Here is a 16,299-nt window from a genome sequence, read left to right on the forward strand (position 1 = left end):
GGAAAAAAATTCATGCTTCTTCAGTGCCTACTGCATGCCAGGCTCTTTGTGGGCAATATCTCATGGACTCCACACAATAGCCTTGTGAGGTAGGTGCTGTTACTGTCCCCATTTTGCGGATGAGGAGACTGAGGCTCAGAGGTGTTCAGGCTGCACGGTCCGTATCCAGCAGAGCAGACTCCGGACACAGATCTGTTTGACCCTCCTGTGAGAGCTCCCTGCGCTTCAGTCCCTTGCAGACCCAGTCTTTGAAGGATGGGACCTGAGGGGTCCCCGAGTCACTGCCCCAGACCTGATGTCTATACCCCAGATATCTGCTCGTGCCAGTGTCAACCTCAGCAGTCTTTCTGGCCAGCTCTTGTGGGTGCTGATTCTCTGTCCTGTCAGCTCTTCTCATATCCACCCCCACCCTCGGCCCCACCCAGGCCGGCGCAGGCATGAGGGCGGAGGTCTCTTCAGGGAGCAGGCTGTCAGAACTGCAGTCATGGGATCCCCAGGATGCAGGAAAGCGGGGGGCAGGCTACAGCCTGAGGGACCAGAGGGATCCAGCTGGCCACCTCATTCATGGAGAGGCACATGGAGGCCCAAGAAGGCAAAAGGACATTCAAGCTCCTACGGGACTTGGACTGAGCCCGAGAAGAACCCAGGTCTCCTACTCCCATCCCAGAGCCTGACCTGGACCATGCACCTTCCTGCACCGCCCCCATCCCCTTCCGGCCGGGAGGGTCCCAGGCACAGCAGAGTAGGCCCAAGCTCCTGGGTTCAAGGCCTCCTCTGGGGCCCTGGGGAGACCTCTTCTGGCCCCTGCGCCTCCTCTGGGGGGATGAGAGGCAAATAGGGAGGAGTCAGCTACTTCTGTGGGGAAGGAGAAGGATGACAAATCCTGCATTTATTCATCATTTCCAGGTGCTAGGCAAGCACTTTTCATTTTTGCAAGACTGAGCTTCAGAAGGGCAGGGCCAGCATCTTTCTGTCCACCACGGGATCCCCCTGTCTAGCCCAAGGCTTAGCACGTAAGAGGCACTCAGTAAATGCTGACTGACTCCCCTGGCCCTCAAAACAGGGCTCTGACATGGAAATGACCATTTTACAGATGAAGCAACTGAGGCTTGGGGTGAGGTGACCTGTCCAAGGTCACCCAGATGGGAATGGCAGAGCTCAGATTCAACCCCAAGGGCCTGTTGGGCCCCAGAGGCTGGGAAGTCTCCTGTCAAACTCTGCTCCTCCTTCAACCCAAAAAGCCAGACTTGGCTTTTTATGTAATTCAATTAAATTCCATCTAGGACATATTTGGGAGCAGCTGCTCTGTGCCAGGCCCTGTGCTGGGCCCCGGGGATGCGAGATGATGAGTCAGACAGCTCCCTACCCGGAGGAGGAGCTCACAGTGTGGTGAGAGAGAGAGACAAGTAAACATAATGCAATGCAGTGTGACACGTGCTGGAACGGAGATGCACCAGGCAGCGCAGAGGAGGGGATTAACGGGGCGGTGGGTGGGGGGGAGGCGGCTCCTGTCTCTATCTCTCCCATCCTTTACTCACTCCTTTGGGGGGTGACTCTCTAGTATTTGGAAACCCCCAGGGCTGTGTAGATAGGACATCTGTTCTCAAGGAGGCTGGGTGGGCATGGGGGCCTGGGGTCCACCCTTTCCCCCACCAGCTCCTCACCCAGCAATACCATGGCAACAGGAGTTGCCATGGAAACTACAGGAGGAGCTGGGAAGGATGGGACTCCCCACAGAAAGCCCCCCACGCAGAGACATGGACCTTCCTTGGAGCTCTTCCCTGAGAGCCCCAGGCCCACTGCACAGATGGACCCACTTGGCCGCAGCAGACCTGCGGGTTGGAGGCCAATGAGGTGCTGCATAGAGGGTACGGGGAGCCCAGGCCCCAGCTGGAGGTGTGGTCAGGGGTCTGGGCCAGGCTTCCCCAAGTCACTGCCTCCCCAGGGCTACTTAAAGGACAAGAAGCTTATGGGAAGCAGAGATTAGAGGGGCAGGGCTATGTGTGGGAGTAGAGCCCCTCCTCAGACCAGGATCTCTTGGGGCCAGGGTGGGGATGGGGGTGCCTGGGTGGGGAGAGGCCCCATCTCTGTCCCGCCCCAGGTTCTCAGAGTGAGGCCCTCACATGGTCTGCAGGGGCAGCTTGTTAAAGTGCATGTTCCTCAGATATGCTGGGTTAGGAGCTAGTGGGGCAGGGGTAGGGGAGAGGGAATCTGGATTGTAAACATGAACCCCATGTCACTTTCATATTCCCTTTCAAGCTTAGTGGTTAGGAGCCAATGCCAGGCAGAGGCCCTGGGTTCGAATCCCACCTTGGCCATTCGGCAGTCTGGGCCTCACTCTCTGGGCCTCAAAACCTTCAGCTGCAAACCAGCATCATAGAAACTGGGCATCATCCACGACCACATGTGGGCTGCAAGAAGGTCTGTGGAGGCTTTTCATACAAAGAGCTTAGCCCGGGCCTGGTACATAGTAGGCACTCAGCAGCTCCAGGGGGCTGCCCACGGTGCTGCCTGCTCTCAGCACCCCCTCTAGGAGAGTTCCCAAATTTCAGCAAGGAATGTGAGAGCCCACAGAACACTCTGCCCGCTTCCTCCAGGCACTGACTCAGATCTCGGGATTCTGACCACGAAAGGTTAGGGGCAAATGATGCACCCTGAGGAGGAGAAGCTTTCAGAGACCATGTCATTCCTCCATCATTGTCTAGAGGAGGGGACAGAGGCCCCGAGAGATGCAAGGAGCTGTGACGGGAGAGGTGGCGGAGAGGGGACCAGGGCCCCATGCCTGGGCAGGCAGCAAAGAGCACTGGCTGGTTCACACGTCCGGACTGTGAGATCTTTGCTCCCTGCCGGATTCCCGTGCTAACCCCAGGCCTGGCCCATAGTAGGTGTTCAGGCAACGCTCCAGGGAGCAAGCATGGCTGAACAGCTCCATGGCTCCTGCCTTCCACCTGGATACACTGTCCCATGGCGCTCTGTTAAAGTGGGGGTTCAGCCCGGTCTGGCCTCCAGCCAGTGCCACCCCACACCTCCCACCCAGCTCCTGCTTAGGCTGAGGGACGACAGAGGAAAGTGTGCTGGGCCCACCAGCCCCAGGAGCCATGTGGGAGGGGTGCGTGGTGGCATGCCAGTTCTCCCCATTCCTTCTGGACAGATGGTGGTTTCCCGAGGAGGCCTTGCCTTGCCATCTGCAGAGACACCTTCAAACCTGAAGCACAGGGAGGATGAAGTAAACACCTTAAACACCTCTTGGGACCCTCAAGGGCCACAGGCTCCGTGTCCGAATTAGCACCGTCCTACCCAGAGGGGTCTGGAGGAAGTACACCAAAGGCCCAAAGTGACCCTCCCCTACTCTACTCTAGGACCTGAGATCTGGGGCCAGAGCTCAGGGACCCTGCTTCCCAGGTCCTGTTGAATGCAAACACCAGCAAGCAGCAGGCTCCATCTGGCGCGCACCTGGCAGCCGCCTTCCTTCCATGTCTCCTGTTTCCCAGGCCCTGAGCTCAGACAGGCCTGGTGTTGAATGTCAGAGCTGCCACTCAGGAGCTGTGTCACTGTGGACAAGTGACCATACCTCTCCGAGCCTCAGTTTCCACATCAGTAAAATGGGTTGCTGTGAGGCTCACATACCTTGATGCCTGAAGAAATGGTAGCTATTATGATTATAAATAACATAACTTGCTGAGCAAGCTGAGAACACAGGCTGGGCCCCCACCAAACGATGCAGCAGGGAGGGAGTTGGAAGGTGGGTCTCCTGGGGGACAGCCAGAAGAGTGGGAGGGGGCGCCAGGATATTTCCAGCCAAATCTTGCTCCTGAAAGTGGAAGGCAAGGGAGGCAGGCCAGCTCTGAGGTGCCTTCTGAAGCACGGAGCTAGGGTGGAGGCGAGGGAGGGGGTGGGCCAAGAAATACAGTGGGGAGGAGGTGAGGCGGCCTCCAGGCAACAAGTCCCTCTCTGTTCCTGCTGCCCCAGGAGGCCCCAGGCATGCCCACATCACACAGACCATGAATTTCCAGCTGAGGTTTGAACATTTCAGGGCAGTCCTGGCCTGGCTTCCCCTGATGCTCTGATGTCCTGAGAGCAGGGACTGGGCTGGTCCCATTTACCACGGTGGCCCCAGTGCCCATCATGGAGCAGGGCAGGCAGCTGGCCCTCGGGGCAGCCCTGCTGGCCAAAAGAATGATTTGAAGGCGAGCTCCTCGGGGCACTTGGGTGGCTCAGTCGGTTAAGTGTCTGTCTTTGGCTCCGGCCATGATCCCGGGGTTCTGGGATGGAGTCCCACATCGGGCTCCCTGCTTGGCGGGGAGTCTGCTTGTCCCTCTCCCTCTGTGCTCACTCACTCTCTCTCTCTCTCTCTCTCATATAAATGAACAAAATCTTTGAAAAAAAAAATGAAGACGAGCTCCTCTAGTTTTCCCCAAATCACTGGCATTGTACAGGTTTGGAAACTGAGGCACAAGGCAGGGAAGAGTGTTGCCAAAGGTCATAGTGCAAGTTGGTGGCTGGGTAGGAGAGCACCCAGGGCTCTGGACTCCGAAGTGCAAACTCTCCCCTCGGCAACCGTTTTTCCTACTAAAGAAAAGCGATGAGCTTTCCTTCCTCCTTATCCTTCCCTCCCTCCCTTGCAAGTGTTGATGACTTTATATTTTCAAGATGGAAACAGATTTCTCTTTTGCCTCCTACCTGTAAAAATCCTATGTTCTCCCTTTGAAAACATATTCAGAAAATACACAAAATGTTTAAAAATAAAAAACAATCATCAGGGGCACCTGGGTGGCTCAGTCGTTAAGTGTCTGCCTTCAGCTCAGGTCATGATCCCAGGGTCCTGGGATCGAGTCCCGCGTCGGGCTCCCCGCTCGGCGGGAAGCCTGCTTCTCCCTCTCCCACTCCCCCTGCTTGTGTTCCCTCTCTCGCTGTGTCTCTCTCTGTCAAATAAATAAATAAATAATCTTAAAAAAAACAACAACAATCATCATCCCAGCACCTGGGGACCACCACTGTAAACATTTTATCATTTACGATAATAATCATGGCAAACACTGATGGCTCGCCGACTGTTGGTCAGAGGTTCTGCCGGGCGCTTGAAAATCTGCATCATCACAAGGTTTCTTTTTGGGGTGCTGGAAGTGTTTTAAAATTAGACTGTGATGATGGTTGCACAACTCTGTAAATACACTAAAAATCATTGAGTTGTGCACTAAAAACAGGTGAATTTTACGGCATGTAAATTATACCTCAATAAAGCTGTTTAAGAAATCTGCATCCCGGGGCGCCTGGGTGGCTCAGTCGTTAAGCGTCTGCCTTCGGCTCAGGTCATGATCCCAGGGTCCTGGGATCAAGCCCCACGTCGGGCTCCCTGCTCTGCGGGAAGCCTGCTTCTCCCTCTCCCACTCCCCCTGCTTGTGTTCCCTCTCCCGCTGTGTCTGTCTCTGTCAGATAAATAAATAAAATCTTTAAAAGAAAAAAAAAAAGAAATCTGCATCCCTTTTTTTTTTTTTTTAAGATTTTATTTTTAAGGGCACCTGGGTGGCTCAGTGGTTAAGCGTCTGCCTTCGGCTCAGGTCATGATCCCAGGGTCCTGGGATCGAGTCCCACATCGGGCTCCCCGCTCAGCGGGGAGTCCAGTTCTCCCTCTGCCTCTGCCCCTGCTTTTGTCCCCTCTCTCGCTGTGTCTCTCTCTGTCAAATAAGTAAACAAAATCTTAAAAAAAGAAAAAGACTTTATTTTTAACTACTCTCTCTACCCAAGGTGGGGCTTGAACTCACGACCCCAAGATCAAGAGTCCCATGTTATACTGACAGAGGCTGCTAGGCACACCCCCTGCATCCTCTCTCTCTCTCTTTTTAAGATTTTACTTATTTGAGAGAGAGGGGGAGAGGCAGAGGGAGAGGGAGAAGCAGACTCCCCCACTGAGCAGGGAGCCCGACTCGGGGCTCGATCCCAGGACCCCGGCACCACGACCTGAGCCGAAGGTAGATGCTTAACCATCTGAGCCACCCAGGCGCCCCCTCCCCCCGCAAACTCTTGATTGATCCTCGCATGGCTGTGTAAGGCTGCTGTGATGAGAGACACGGTCAGAGACCCCTCACGTGCCCACATACACACACTGGGCTCCAGTCCACACTTATGTAGTGGCTATGTTTGCCTAATAGCTCATCAAGGGCATTTCCCAAGTCATTCGATAACAGAGCTACGCCTGGATCCTTATTGCTTATCACCAGTAGTTCGATGCAAAAGAATCTCAGCTCCACCACTAAATTATATCCCTGCTCCGAACCTCAGTTTCCCCATTAGTGAAATGGGACACAGGCCAGCAGCTCCCTCCTTAAGGGCTGCTGAGGGGATGCCCTGCAATCCTGGCTGTGGAAGGCTCTAAGGGAGGGTGCCCATTGGTGGCGCCATGAGCCACCTGAGCGCATGTGGGCTAGGTGCCCTGTTTGTGCATTGTGTTCCTTCAAATTTGGAACTCAGGTCAGAGGGGAGTGTGCATCCACCTGCTGAGAATTTTCTCCGCATCCTGCCCGGTGGCCTCATTTCCCTGTGCTCAGATCAGATGCATCTGAGCAGGAGTGATGAAAGAGGAGGCACTAATAAACGGGTGAAATGTTCATATAACCGTGGTTGGAACTGCTGTCTGCTGGGAGCCCTCCGCCCAAGGCAATGGCCTCTCTCTTCCTCTGCAGCCCCTCGTCCTGGGAGAACACTGAGCCCTATCCCACACAGCGAGGGGCAGGTCATAGGGGGAGAGGGTGGTCAGGGAAGGCATCCTGGAAGAGGTGTTGGCTGATGTGAGACTCAGAGGATGAGCCAGTGAAGGAGGACGAGGGCATGGTGAAGATGACGACAGCATATGGCAGGAGAGTGAGGGGGGCATTTTCTCCACGACCTGCAAGATACTAGGGAGGACCCACAGGCAGAGGCGGAAGCGGGGCTGGCTAAGGCAGGTCTCAGGGGCTCAACTCAGGAGCGAGGGGCTCGGTTTGGAGGTCAGGGGCCAAAGAGGGCTTCAAGCAGAGGGGGTCAGATTGGGAGGCCATAGAGCGTTTCCGTGCTGTCAGGCAGAGAACGGGGTGGAGGCACAAGAGAAGGCCACCCCCGGGGCTAAGACAAAGGTGGGGGCAGCTGAGGTTCAAAGAGGTGGGCGGACCAGGGGCAGGATCCACAGGGCCTGGGACGGACTCGCATGGGGAGGGTGACCCAGGAGGGGAGGCTGGTCCCGGAGCCTCTGGCCAGGGCAGTGGGAAGATGCCCTTTAGGAGACGGCCTTGACCACCTTCCAAGGCCAAGAGTCTTTTTTTCAAGGTGCCTGCAATGGTTCTAGCCGACCCCATACAGCTCTTGTTCCTTAGCTGGATTTCAGTCCGGGGAGGGGTCAGAGTCCAGAGAGACAACCGAGAAGAGCAGAGGAGAAGCTGAGGGGTGTGATCTGTGCACAAGCAGGCGGCGGGGGTGGGGGGGCGAAGAGGGACGGACATGAGGCAGGGGACCGGTACCCGTTCCTGTCCTGCCTCTAGTTCCATTGCTGTGGGACCTCAGGCAGCTCTCTACCCTCTCTGAACCATCTCACCATCTGAAAACAGGAGATGATAGTCTGCTCCTCCAACTAACAGGTTGTTGGCTCCAAGAAAATAATAATCAGCACTGCCCTTGGACATGGGGAATCAGGACCCCTGCCCCATGCTCTAGGGGTCGCTCTTTGGATCTCTAGAGCAAGGGGTCCCCAGGGGCCAAGGGTCGGTGCCCAGCTGGAGCCTATGCACCCTTCCTAGGCCACACTTGAGTGCTCTGGAATTCCCTCTTGGTCTCAAGCCCTCCTCCAGGGTCTGCCCTGCCTAGCCGCGGCGGGGCGGGGGGGGGGGGGGGGGGGGGGGGGGAGGAATCCTTCCTGGCATCTCGGATGGATCTCAGATGTGAGGGCAGGGTGTCGGCATGTGAGCCCGGGAGGCCCCTTCTGGTGCAGGATGGAGTAAGAAAAGACAGGGGCAGCCTGGGGAGAGGGGCCACCTGTCCCCATAATGCCACACCCCATCACGGAACTCTGAGGAGTCTGAAATTCTAAATTCAAACCCAGTCTGCCAGGTTCTTATGAAAGTGTGTTTGTCAAGGTGGGAGGGCAGGATGTACTGTATTCAGCGATCCCTTAGCTTGATTTATAACTGGAATATTTAGACATCTGGCACGTGGGCCTCCATTTTTGCTCTTGTTCCACACCTAATAACACCGGGCCCTAGACTGGCTTCCTCCACGCTGCCCCCCTGCCCCCCGCATTCCCATCGCCCACCGAGGTTCTGACCCTGTAGCCCGAGCCAAGGTCAGGGAAACTCGATTCTATTGGAGCCTGGATCAGATGCTGTCTGCCAGAGTCACCTTTCATTCCCGACTCCTTGGGGCCACTGGATGGGGCGGGGGTTTGGAAAAGATGTTCTCTGGCCTGGGTGGAGCAGGTGAGTCTGGTTATGTGTGCTCAGCACTCGGCAGGGGCTCACTCTGAGCACATGGAGGCTGGAGCACAGGGAGTCGGCTCTGTGGGTGTGGGTGTTTGCTGAGGGCCGCCGGTGTCTCCCGACTTCCCTGGTCTCACTGGGGCCTCCACTCCTCCCTCGGCGATGCTGTCCTCTGTCTGGGTTCTCAAACCCACTGGGCTCCTTCTCTTCTTGGGCCTGTGCTCGGATGGGACCCTGCACCTGGGGTGTGTCCACTCCTTTGCTTGACCGGGTCGGCTTCTTGTTCAGGTCCACCCGCAAGGCCCCCTCCTCAGGGGGCCTTCTCTTGCCCCTCTGACAACACCCTCCCTTCAACAGAAGCAAACGTCAGTCCCCTCTGCCCCCTCCAGTCAGTAATTTTCCACCTAGGATGTCTCAGGATATCCCCTAATCCTCTTTGGACTCAGTCTCCAAGTCTGGGAATTGGAACCACTAAGATGTATCCCAAAGTATTCAGAAGATGAGAGCTTAGTAACGCGGAGTGGGCTGTCCCCCACCGGAGGGCCCAGGGATGACGAAGAGAGGGGCTCTCAGAGGCCAGAGACCGGCACCAAGCCCACGCTGGGATGAGAACACGGAGGAAGGAGCAAGGAGACCGGTAGGAGCCAGGGAGCCTGAGCAGGGGTAGGCAGAGCCACTAGGGAAACCCAAAGCCTTGCCTCTCAGGCCACCCCTTGGGCTCTGGGCAGAGGCCCACTCACAAGGCCCCCTGCCCCCACCTGCGCCCCAGCTGCTTCCCAGCCTGCCCCTCTGTCCAGGCGGAACAAACCTGGCACATCCTCTCTACGAGGCCTTACCCCAAGTGTTTCGTGGGCATTATGTCAATACTCAGCACAATCCTAAGAGGGACATGCTATTACTAACCCCATTTTACAGATGAGGAACTAGGAGCCGAGAAGGGTTTAAGAAACACGCCCAAGGTCACTCAGCTTGTAAATGGCAGGGCTGAGCTACAAACCCAGGTCCCATTCCAGAGCCTGCGCCCTCCGCCCCTCTGCTGCGTTCCCACTGGCCTCAGCCTCCCCAGGGGCCGACGGGGCAGGGAGGGTGGGTGCTACCCATTTCTTAGCCTACCTGGCACCAGAGCGAGGGGAGGGGAGCGTAGCCTGAGAGCTTGTCCCAGGACAGCCCACTCTTGGTCCTGGACAGGTGTCACAGGGAGGGGGCGCGGAGCCGGGGGCAAAGTCGGGTGGCCCAGGGCAGCAGGCCTCTGCTCCCAAAATGCTGGGGTGTCCTGGGGCCCTGCCCACACTCCTCTGTCTACACTCGCCCCGAGATGATCTCATCTACTCCCATGGGTTTAAATCCCACCTCTACGCCATGGACGACTTCCAAACTTACACTTCCAGCCCGCCTTCCCCTGAGCTTCCAGCTTTCATCACCACACTGCCCACCTTACACTTCAAACTCAACATGCTCAAAATCGAGCTCCTGGTCCTGCCCCTGCCCCCCCCCCCCAAACCTGCTCCTCCCGTCCTCCGGTAACGGCACCAACACCCACCCAGAATCAAAGACACTGACGTCATCCTTGAGTCCTCCTTCCTCACCCTGCAGATCCCATCCACCGGCAAGTCATGTGGGACTTCCTCCAAAATGTACCCTGAACCCCACCGCTCTCCCCCTCCCCGCTGTGGAAGTCCTGGCCCAGGCCCCCATCAGCGCCTGCGCACTAGATCAGCCTCCTCACCTGTCCCCCGCCCCCTCCCCAAGTTACACACTTGGTGGAATCAGCTCAAGGCACTCCACTACTTAAAAGCTTCTGGCAGTAATGAAAATAAACCCAACTCTTCATCAGAGCCTCAGGGCCTTGTAGATCCAACCCCTGCCTACCTCTCTGATGCCACGCTGCCCTTGCGTACCAAACACCAGCCACAGGGGCTCCTTTCTGTTCTTTAAACATGCCACATTTGTTAACCGCCCCAGGGCCTTTGCACTCACTGTTCCCTCAGCCTAGAATGCTTCTCAGTCTCATGGCTTCTCATCTCAGATGCTACCCGCTCCTAGAAACCCTTTCTGACCTCCCTTTTCCCTTCCACAGGACTGACCACATTCTCTGTCTTCTTCATATGCGCTCCTGTGTTTACTATTTCAGAGTCTCCCCCTCGGAATGCAAAGCTTTTGTCTTTTCTACCCTAGACTCTCCAGCGCCGTGACACTGGGGACACTCCACAAATGTCTGAATGACTGAGTGAATCAGCCTCAGTTTTCCCTTCTGTAAAAGGGGGATGAAGAAAGAGCATGGACCCAGACAAGTCCTAGCAGGGTCCGGGCAGCTGCTTTGCCACATGACTGCAGAGTCGACAGCAGGGCCATCCGGGGCTGCGCAGAAGCCCAGGCTGGCCCGGGGCAGCCTCTGGTCCCTCTGGTGTATTTTTCCACTTCCTCTCTGTGGGGGGTTGGCTCCTGGGAAGCCCCGGGAGATGGAGCGGCTGTTTCCATGCTCACGGGTCTGGGGACCCAGCCCTGGACGGAGAGGTCAGGAGCCCATGAGGGAGCAGGTGGGGCTGGCTAGGGGCCCCACTGAATTCCCTCCGGGTGCCCCAGCTGTGGTCTCCTCACTAGCTTTCATGAGGATCAAATAACGCTTTCCCACCCACTCCTCCACCTCAGGCCAAGCCCTCCTCAGCCGCCCTGGGCCTGCACCTGGACACCCTGCGCATCCTCCTGCAGGGCCACTGTCAGAGGGCCCCGGGGTGCTGGGGGCAGCGAGAGGACCAGGGCCTCCGGGGACACAGTCCACATCCTGCTCCACTCAACAAGCTAACAGGGGCCCAAGTCAGCTGTGGCCACGCCGGCCTGCTATGTTGCCTACTTACTGGCACCTGCCTTGGCTGGACAGTGAACTCCAGGAAGACAGGGACCAGGTTGGCCCTGGCGCACATGGGTCCCCAAGCCTAACTGACCACCAACAGCTCCCTCCCACGTGTTTACAAAAGGGTGTTTACACCCATGAACTCCCTGGAGTCCCGCACCGCCCTGTCAGGAAAGTAGGGCAGCAACCGTCCGTGGTCCCATCCTACAGAGAGGGAAGATGGAGGCCCATGCACCTGCATGTCCCTGTGCCCAGTTCAGGGCCTGGCTCTCAGAGGCTCTCAAGGCTGAGATTAGGAGCCTGGGCTTTGGAATCTAATAGATGCTGACCTTCCTGGCTGGGGGACTTTGGGCAAGGCATCTAACCTTGGGGTCTGTTCCCTCAGCTGCAGGATGGGCATTATGGTACCTGCCTCATGGGGCTGCTGTGAGCCATCCTGTGGAGAATGGTGTGGGGCACATGAGAAGGGCTCAGCAGAGGGGGGCTGAGGTCACCTTCCCCCCCGCCCCATGCCTCATGGCCAGAGCACACAGCCTGGAATAAGCTGACGTTCAGCAAATGTTCTATGGACGAAAGGTAGGAATATGGTTTGTACACTGTAAAGTGCTGCATTTCCGTGGGTGTTCCTTAAAGCACTAAGGCCTCTGGGCTTTGCTGTGTCCAGAGTCCCTGCCACCCCCTCACCCTGACTGCTGGGCCACAGGGAAGGGGCCCATCTGTATCTCTTGCCTGTTTGTCTCTGAAGCTCTGAGGGTCGCGTGAGCAGGAGTGGGGCTCTGTGGGAGCCCATCCCCAAGAGACAGACGGCCTCCCCCGCTGCTGACCAGATGGGCCCAGCCGCCCCCATGGTGGCTTTCCAACATCTCCCAGATACACTGCTCCCGTCAGAACCCTTCCCTTTAGCCCCATGGTTGGCACTGGTCTTCCCAGGTGATTTGAGGGGCAGGAACAACCATCCAGTGCAACTGTCCTTATTAGAGGTGGGGAAACAGGCTCAGACAGGGCAAATGACTCTCTTGAGGCTTCACAGCCGAACCTGGCTTGGACCCAGGATGTCCCCTCGGAACTGCTGCCCCTCGGAGGGAGGGGCCTCTGCTTCCATCTCTCACAGGCCAGTTGCTTCCTTAGCAGCGAAGGTCACTGGGAGAAAGCTAGGGTTTCTGAAGAAGGTGAGGGAGGGAGATGCCTGAGCAGGAGGCCGGCCGGTGTCGCTGCCTCCTCCCTGTCTGCTCAGCCCCCATCCCCCTCCCGGGAGAGCACCATCCTCCTTCTCCGCACCAAAAAGCCATCCCGGACTCCATTTTTCTCTGGGGATCCCGGGGAGGGGGGGTCACGACCCCACCTGCCCCCCTAAACCCAGGACCTTTTGTCTTTGCGGTTGCCCCCCACTCCCCGCCACCTGGCCCTCCCAGCGCCCTATGGGATCAGAGCCAGGAGGGGGATTAGGCTGTGCAAATGGCTCCCCCCTCCCCGCCATCCTGCTTCCCTGTCTTAGTCATCTCTGCCCTCCGCCGCCTTCTCCCTCCATTACGATCCCTCTGCCAGGCCCAGGGGAGAGCGGCGGTGGCAGGCGCCCCCCACCCAGGGGCGGCGGCGGAGCCAGGTACCCGCGGCTCGCAAGAGGATCGGAAGCGGTCTCACGGCCACCCCCCTCCTGGTCCTGCAGCACCCCCAACCCCCTCCTCCCTCCGCCGCCGCGCTGCGCACGGATGGCGGCGGGAGCTGCAGAGGTGTGTGTGTGAGGGGGGAGGCTGTGCATGGTCCTCGATGTCCGGGGGCTCTGTCCTCTCCCAGGGACACAGCTGCGGAGGGGGTCCCTAGCCACTTTCCAGGGATCCTCCTGGGGGAGGGAGCTGTCTTCCGTGGAACCTAGGGCTGGGGAGCACTGCCCTTGGGGTGCTGCCCTCTCCGAGGGACGCGGGAGCCAAAGGGAGGCGCTGAGTAATGCAGGCCCCCTTGGTGCCCATACTGGGGGAGGGGGCACCCTTTGCCAGGGTCTCTTAGCAGAGCGCCGTCTTCCCTAAAGGATGTGGCGGAGGAGGGGGGCGTGATACCGTGGCCGGTGGCTTGACGACGTTTGCGGACAAGCGGGGGGCGCTGCAGCCCCTGAGGGGCTCTGGTGGGGGGGCACCCTCCGTCTGGCTGCAGGCGGGGGGCGCGCCGTCCGCGGAGGCAGCGCCAAGGGCTGCGAGGTCGCGGCGCCGTCGGGGGCGGAGGCCCGGGGACCCGGGCTGGGGGCAGTCCGCGCTCCGGGGCGCGCCGCTCCTACCTGCCTACGAAATTCTCGAGCACCGAGCTCTTGCCGGCGCTCTGGCCGCCGACCACGGCGATCTGCGGGAGGTCGAGGTCCGCGTTCTGGCCGATAGCGGAGAAGGCGTCCTGCAGCCGGTTGACCAGCGGGATGAGATCCTCCATGCCGCGGTTGCCCATGGCTGCGGCGGGCCCCGCGGGCTGCAATCAGCCGCCGCTCCAGCTCCCGGCTCCTGCTCAGCCGCTGCAGCCGCGCGCTCCGACTGCCTGCGCCGCGGACCCCCCCCCCCCCCCCCGCCCCTCCGTGAGCCGAGCGGAGCTCTGCGCCAGGATGCCGCCAGAGGGCGGTCACGGCGCTGCGGGCTGGCCGCTGTGCGCAGGTGCCGCCTGCGGCACCATGGGGATTGTAGTTTTCTCCATCTGCGGCTTTTGGGGCGCTTGAGCCGTGTCTGGGGGGCTCCGATGCTGCACCGCAGCTATCATTCCTGGAACTGGGCAAGGTCTCACCCCTAGTACCGGGCCTCTCGGATAGTGGTCATGGCTGTCTCACTCCATCTTACAGATGAGGAAACTGAGGCTTGGAAAGAGATGGGTCTCCTTCAAGGTCACGTCTCCTGACCTGGAGTTCCACTCGGCCTCACTGCCTTCGACTCTAGGTTCTGACACTTATTCATGGCAGCATGCCCGTCCTGCCTTGGGCCTCAGTTTCCCTGTTTCTAGAAGGAGACAGAACATTAATTCAACAAATATTTATTGAGCACCTGTAAGCCAGCCCCTGTCGTAGGCAGCAGCGGACATACAACAGTGAACAAGACCAACAATGTCTCTACCCTCAGATCTTACATTGGGGTGGTTGAGACAGACAGGAAATGAAGAAACAGGTAAATGAAATCGTAAAAGTGAAAATAGTTTACACTAACAGTGATGGAAGAAGTAAACAGGGTGTGAAGAGAGGTACATGTGTGGATGCAAAAGGCCCCTTTAGCCTGGGAGGAGATGGGTAGTTCTCTGAGGAAGTGACATTGGAGAAGAGACCTAGATGATGAGAAGGAGCCAGCCACAGGCGGATCAGGGGGAAAGCAGGCCAGACTGAATGAATAGAAAGTGCCAGGGCCCTGACCCTTGGAAGGTCTTCTTGGAAGAGCTGGGACTTCTTGTCCTAGAGAGTGTCAGTCTTTGCCCCAACCCATCAGGGTGGTGGTAAAACTGGAATTCAAATCCAGGACTCCTATAGTCCTACCCTATGTGTCCTGTTCACATGGAGAGGACATGGGCTCCAGGCCTAGACATCCACCTCTGATTCTGAGGAACCTAAATTGGACTGCCCACAAGGAGGCTGGGAAAGAGAGGCCAGCTTACCCTGTGCTGTTGGGCATCAGCGGGTCACCCTGTATATGAATGTGGGGGGTTGGGGAGCACTGCTGGGAGAGCAGTGCCCTGGGAATCAGAGATCACCATTCACTCACCAGTTTAATGCATATTACCTGAGCCAGGCCCTATGCCAGCCCACAGAGATAAAGCAATGAGCAAATGGACAAAGTCCTTACCCATATGTGGCTTATACCCATATGTGGAAAAAGAGGAACAAACACCAATAAGCCGATAAATATGACCTGTCAGATGGTGATGGGTGCTTTGGAAAGCGAGAAAGTTGGGGAAGGTTGGGGCAGGGGTAGTGTTACTCTTTGTTTGGCGTGGTGAGAGTAGGATTCTGGTAAAAATGTGAGCAGAGACCTGAAGGAAGTAAGGGAGTGACCCACATGGACATCTGGGGGCAGGGGATTTTCCAGGCAGGCAAAGGAAAATGAGCAGGCCGTAGGCTTTGTTCAAGCTGGGTGATCCAGGTCCCTTCCCGTCTCTGAGCCTCAGTTTTCTAATCTAGGTAATGGGGATAATGAGAGATTTAGAATCCCTGTGAGGGGCGTGGCCCTGGCTTGGTGCTCGGGGGAATTTGATCAAACCAACTGATTGAGCCCTCCAGGCAGCTGGAGCATCAGCTACATACATTGTGCATCCTGAGAAGAGCTGCTTAGACCCAGCCCCTTTATTATGCTCTGAGAACCAGAGAGGGCAGAGATGAAGCCTGGAGTGGAGCCATTAATTTGGGGAGGGGGTGCAGTTTGCAGATGTCTGCCCAGAGGGGCACCATCACAGCTGAGTTGTTTTTCCTAATTACAGTAGTGAAACTTACTGTAAAAGTCAGACTTTACACAATATTTCAAAGCTTCTTGGTCATCCTCCTACCCACAGATAACCACTAAGTATAGCTTTTATGGTGTTTATTCTCTGGTTTGTCCCCTATATATTCATTTTATTTCATTTTGTTTTTACAGAAATGGGATCATACTATATAGGTCTGGTACCAGACCAGCAGCTTGGACACCACCTGGAGTTTGTCAGAAATGTAGAATCTCTTGCGGCGCCTAGGTGGCTCAGGCGGTTAAGCCTTTAGGTCAGGTCATGATCCCAGGGTCCTGGGATCGAGCCCCGCATCAAGCCCCGCATCGAGCCCTGCTCCTCCCTCTCCCTCTACCCACAGCTCCCCCTGCTTGTGCTCTCTCTCTGTGTCAAATAAATAAATAAGATCTTTAAAAAAAAAAAAAAAAGGAGGGCTCCTGGGTGACTCAGTCAGTTAATCGGCTGCCTTCGGCTCAGGTCATGATCCCAGGGTCCTGGGATCGAGTCCCACATGGGGCTCCCTGCTCAGCAAGGAGCCTGCTTCTCCCTCTCCCTCTGCTGCTCCCCCTGTTTATGCTC

At 57.3% G+C, this 16,299-nt stretch overlaps 1 protein-coding gene across 17 annotated transcripts in view; it reads right to left on the minus strand.

The window, feature by feature from the left end:
- The window catches only part of DNM1 (dynamin 1), a 44,725-nt gene extending 30,901 nt beyond the window's left edge, over positions 1 to 13,824 (minus strand). For all 17 annotated transcript variants that reach the window (XR_003523710.1, XR_003523712.1, XR_003523709.2 and 14 more), the window contains exon 1: positions 13,562 to 13,824. Coding sequence is in view for 11 of the 17 variants with exons in the window: in XM_027615700.2 (XP_027471501.1) it covers positions 13,562 to 13,722 (161 nt within the window). In the remaining 6 variants the exon portion in view is untranslated. The remainder of the gene's footprint in view (positions 1 to 13,561) is intronic.
- Between the last annotated feature and the right edge of the window lie 2,475 nt (positions 13,825 to 16,299).

Source organism: Zalophus californianus, chromosome 13 (genome assembly GCF_009762305.2).
Source record: "Zalophus californianus isolate mZalCal1 chromosome 13, mZalCal1.pri.v2, whole genome shotgun sequence".
NCBI lineage: Eukaryota > Metazoa > Chordata > Mammalia > Carnivora > Otariidae > Zalophus > Zalophus californianus.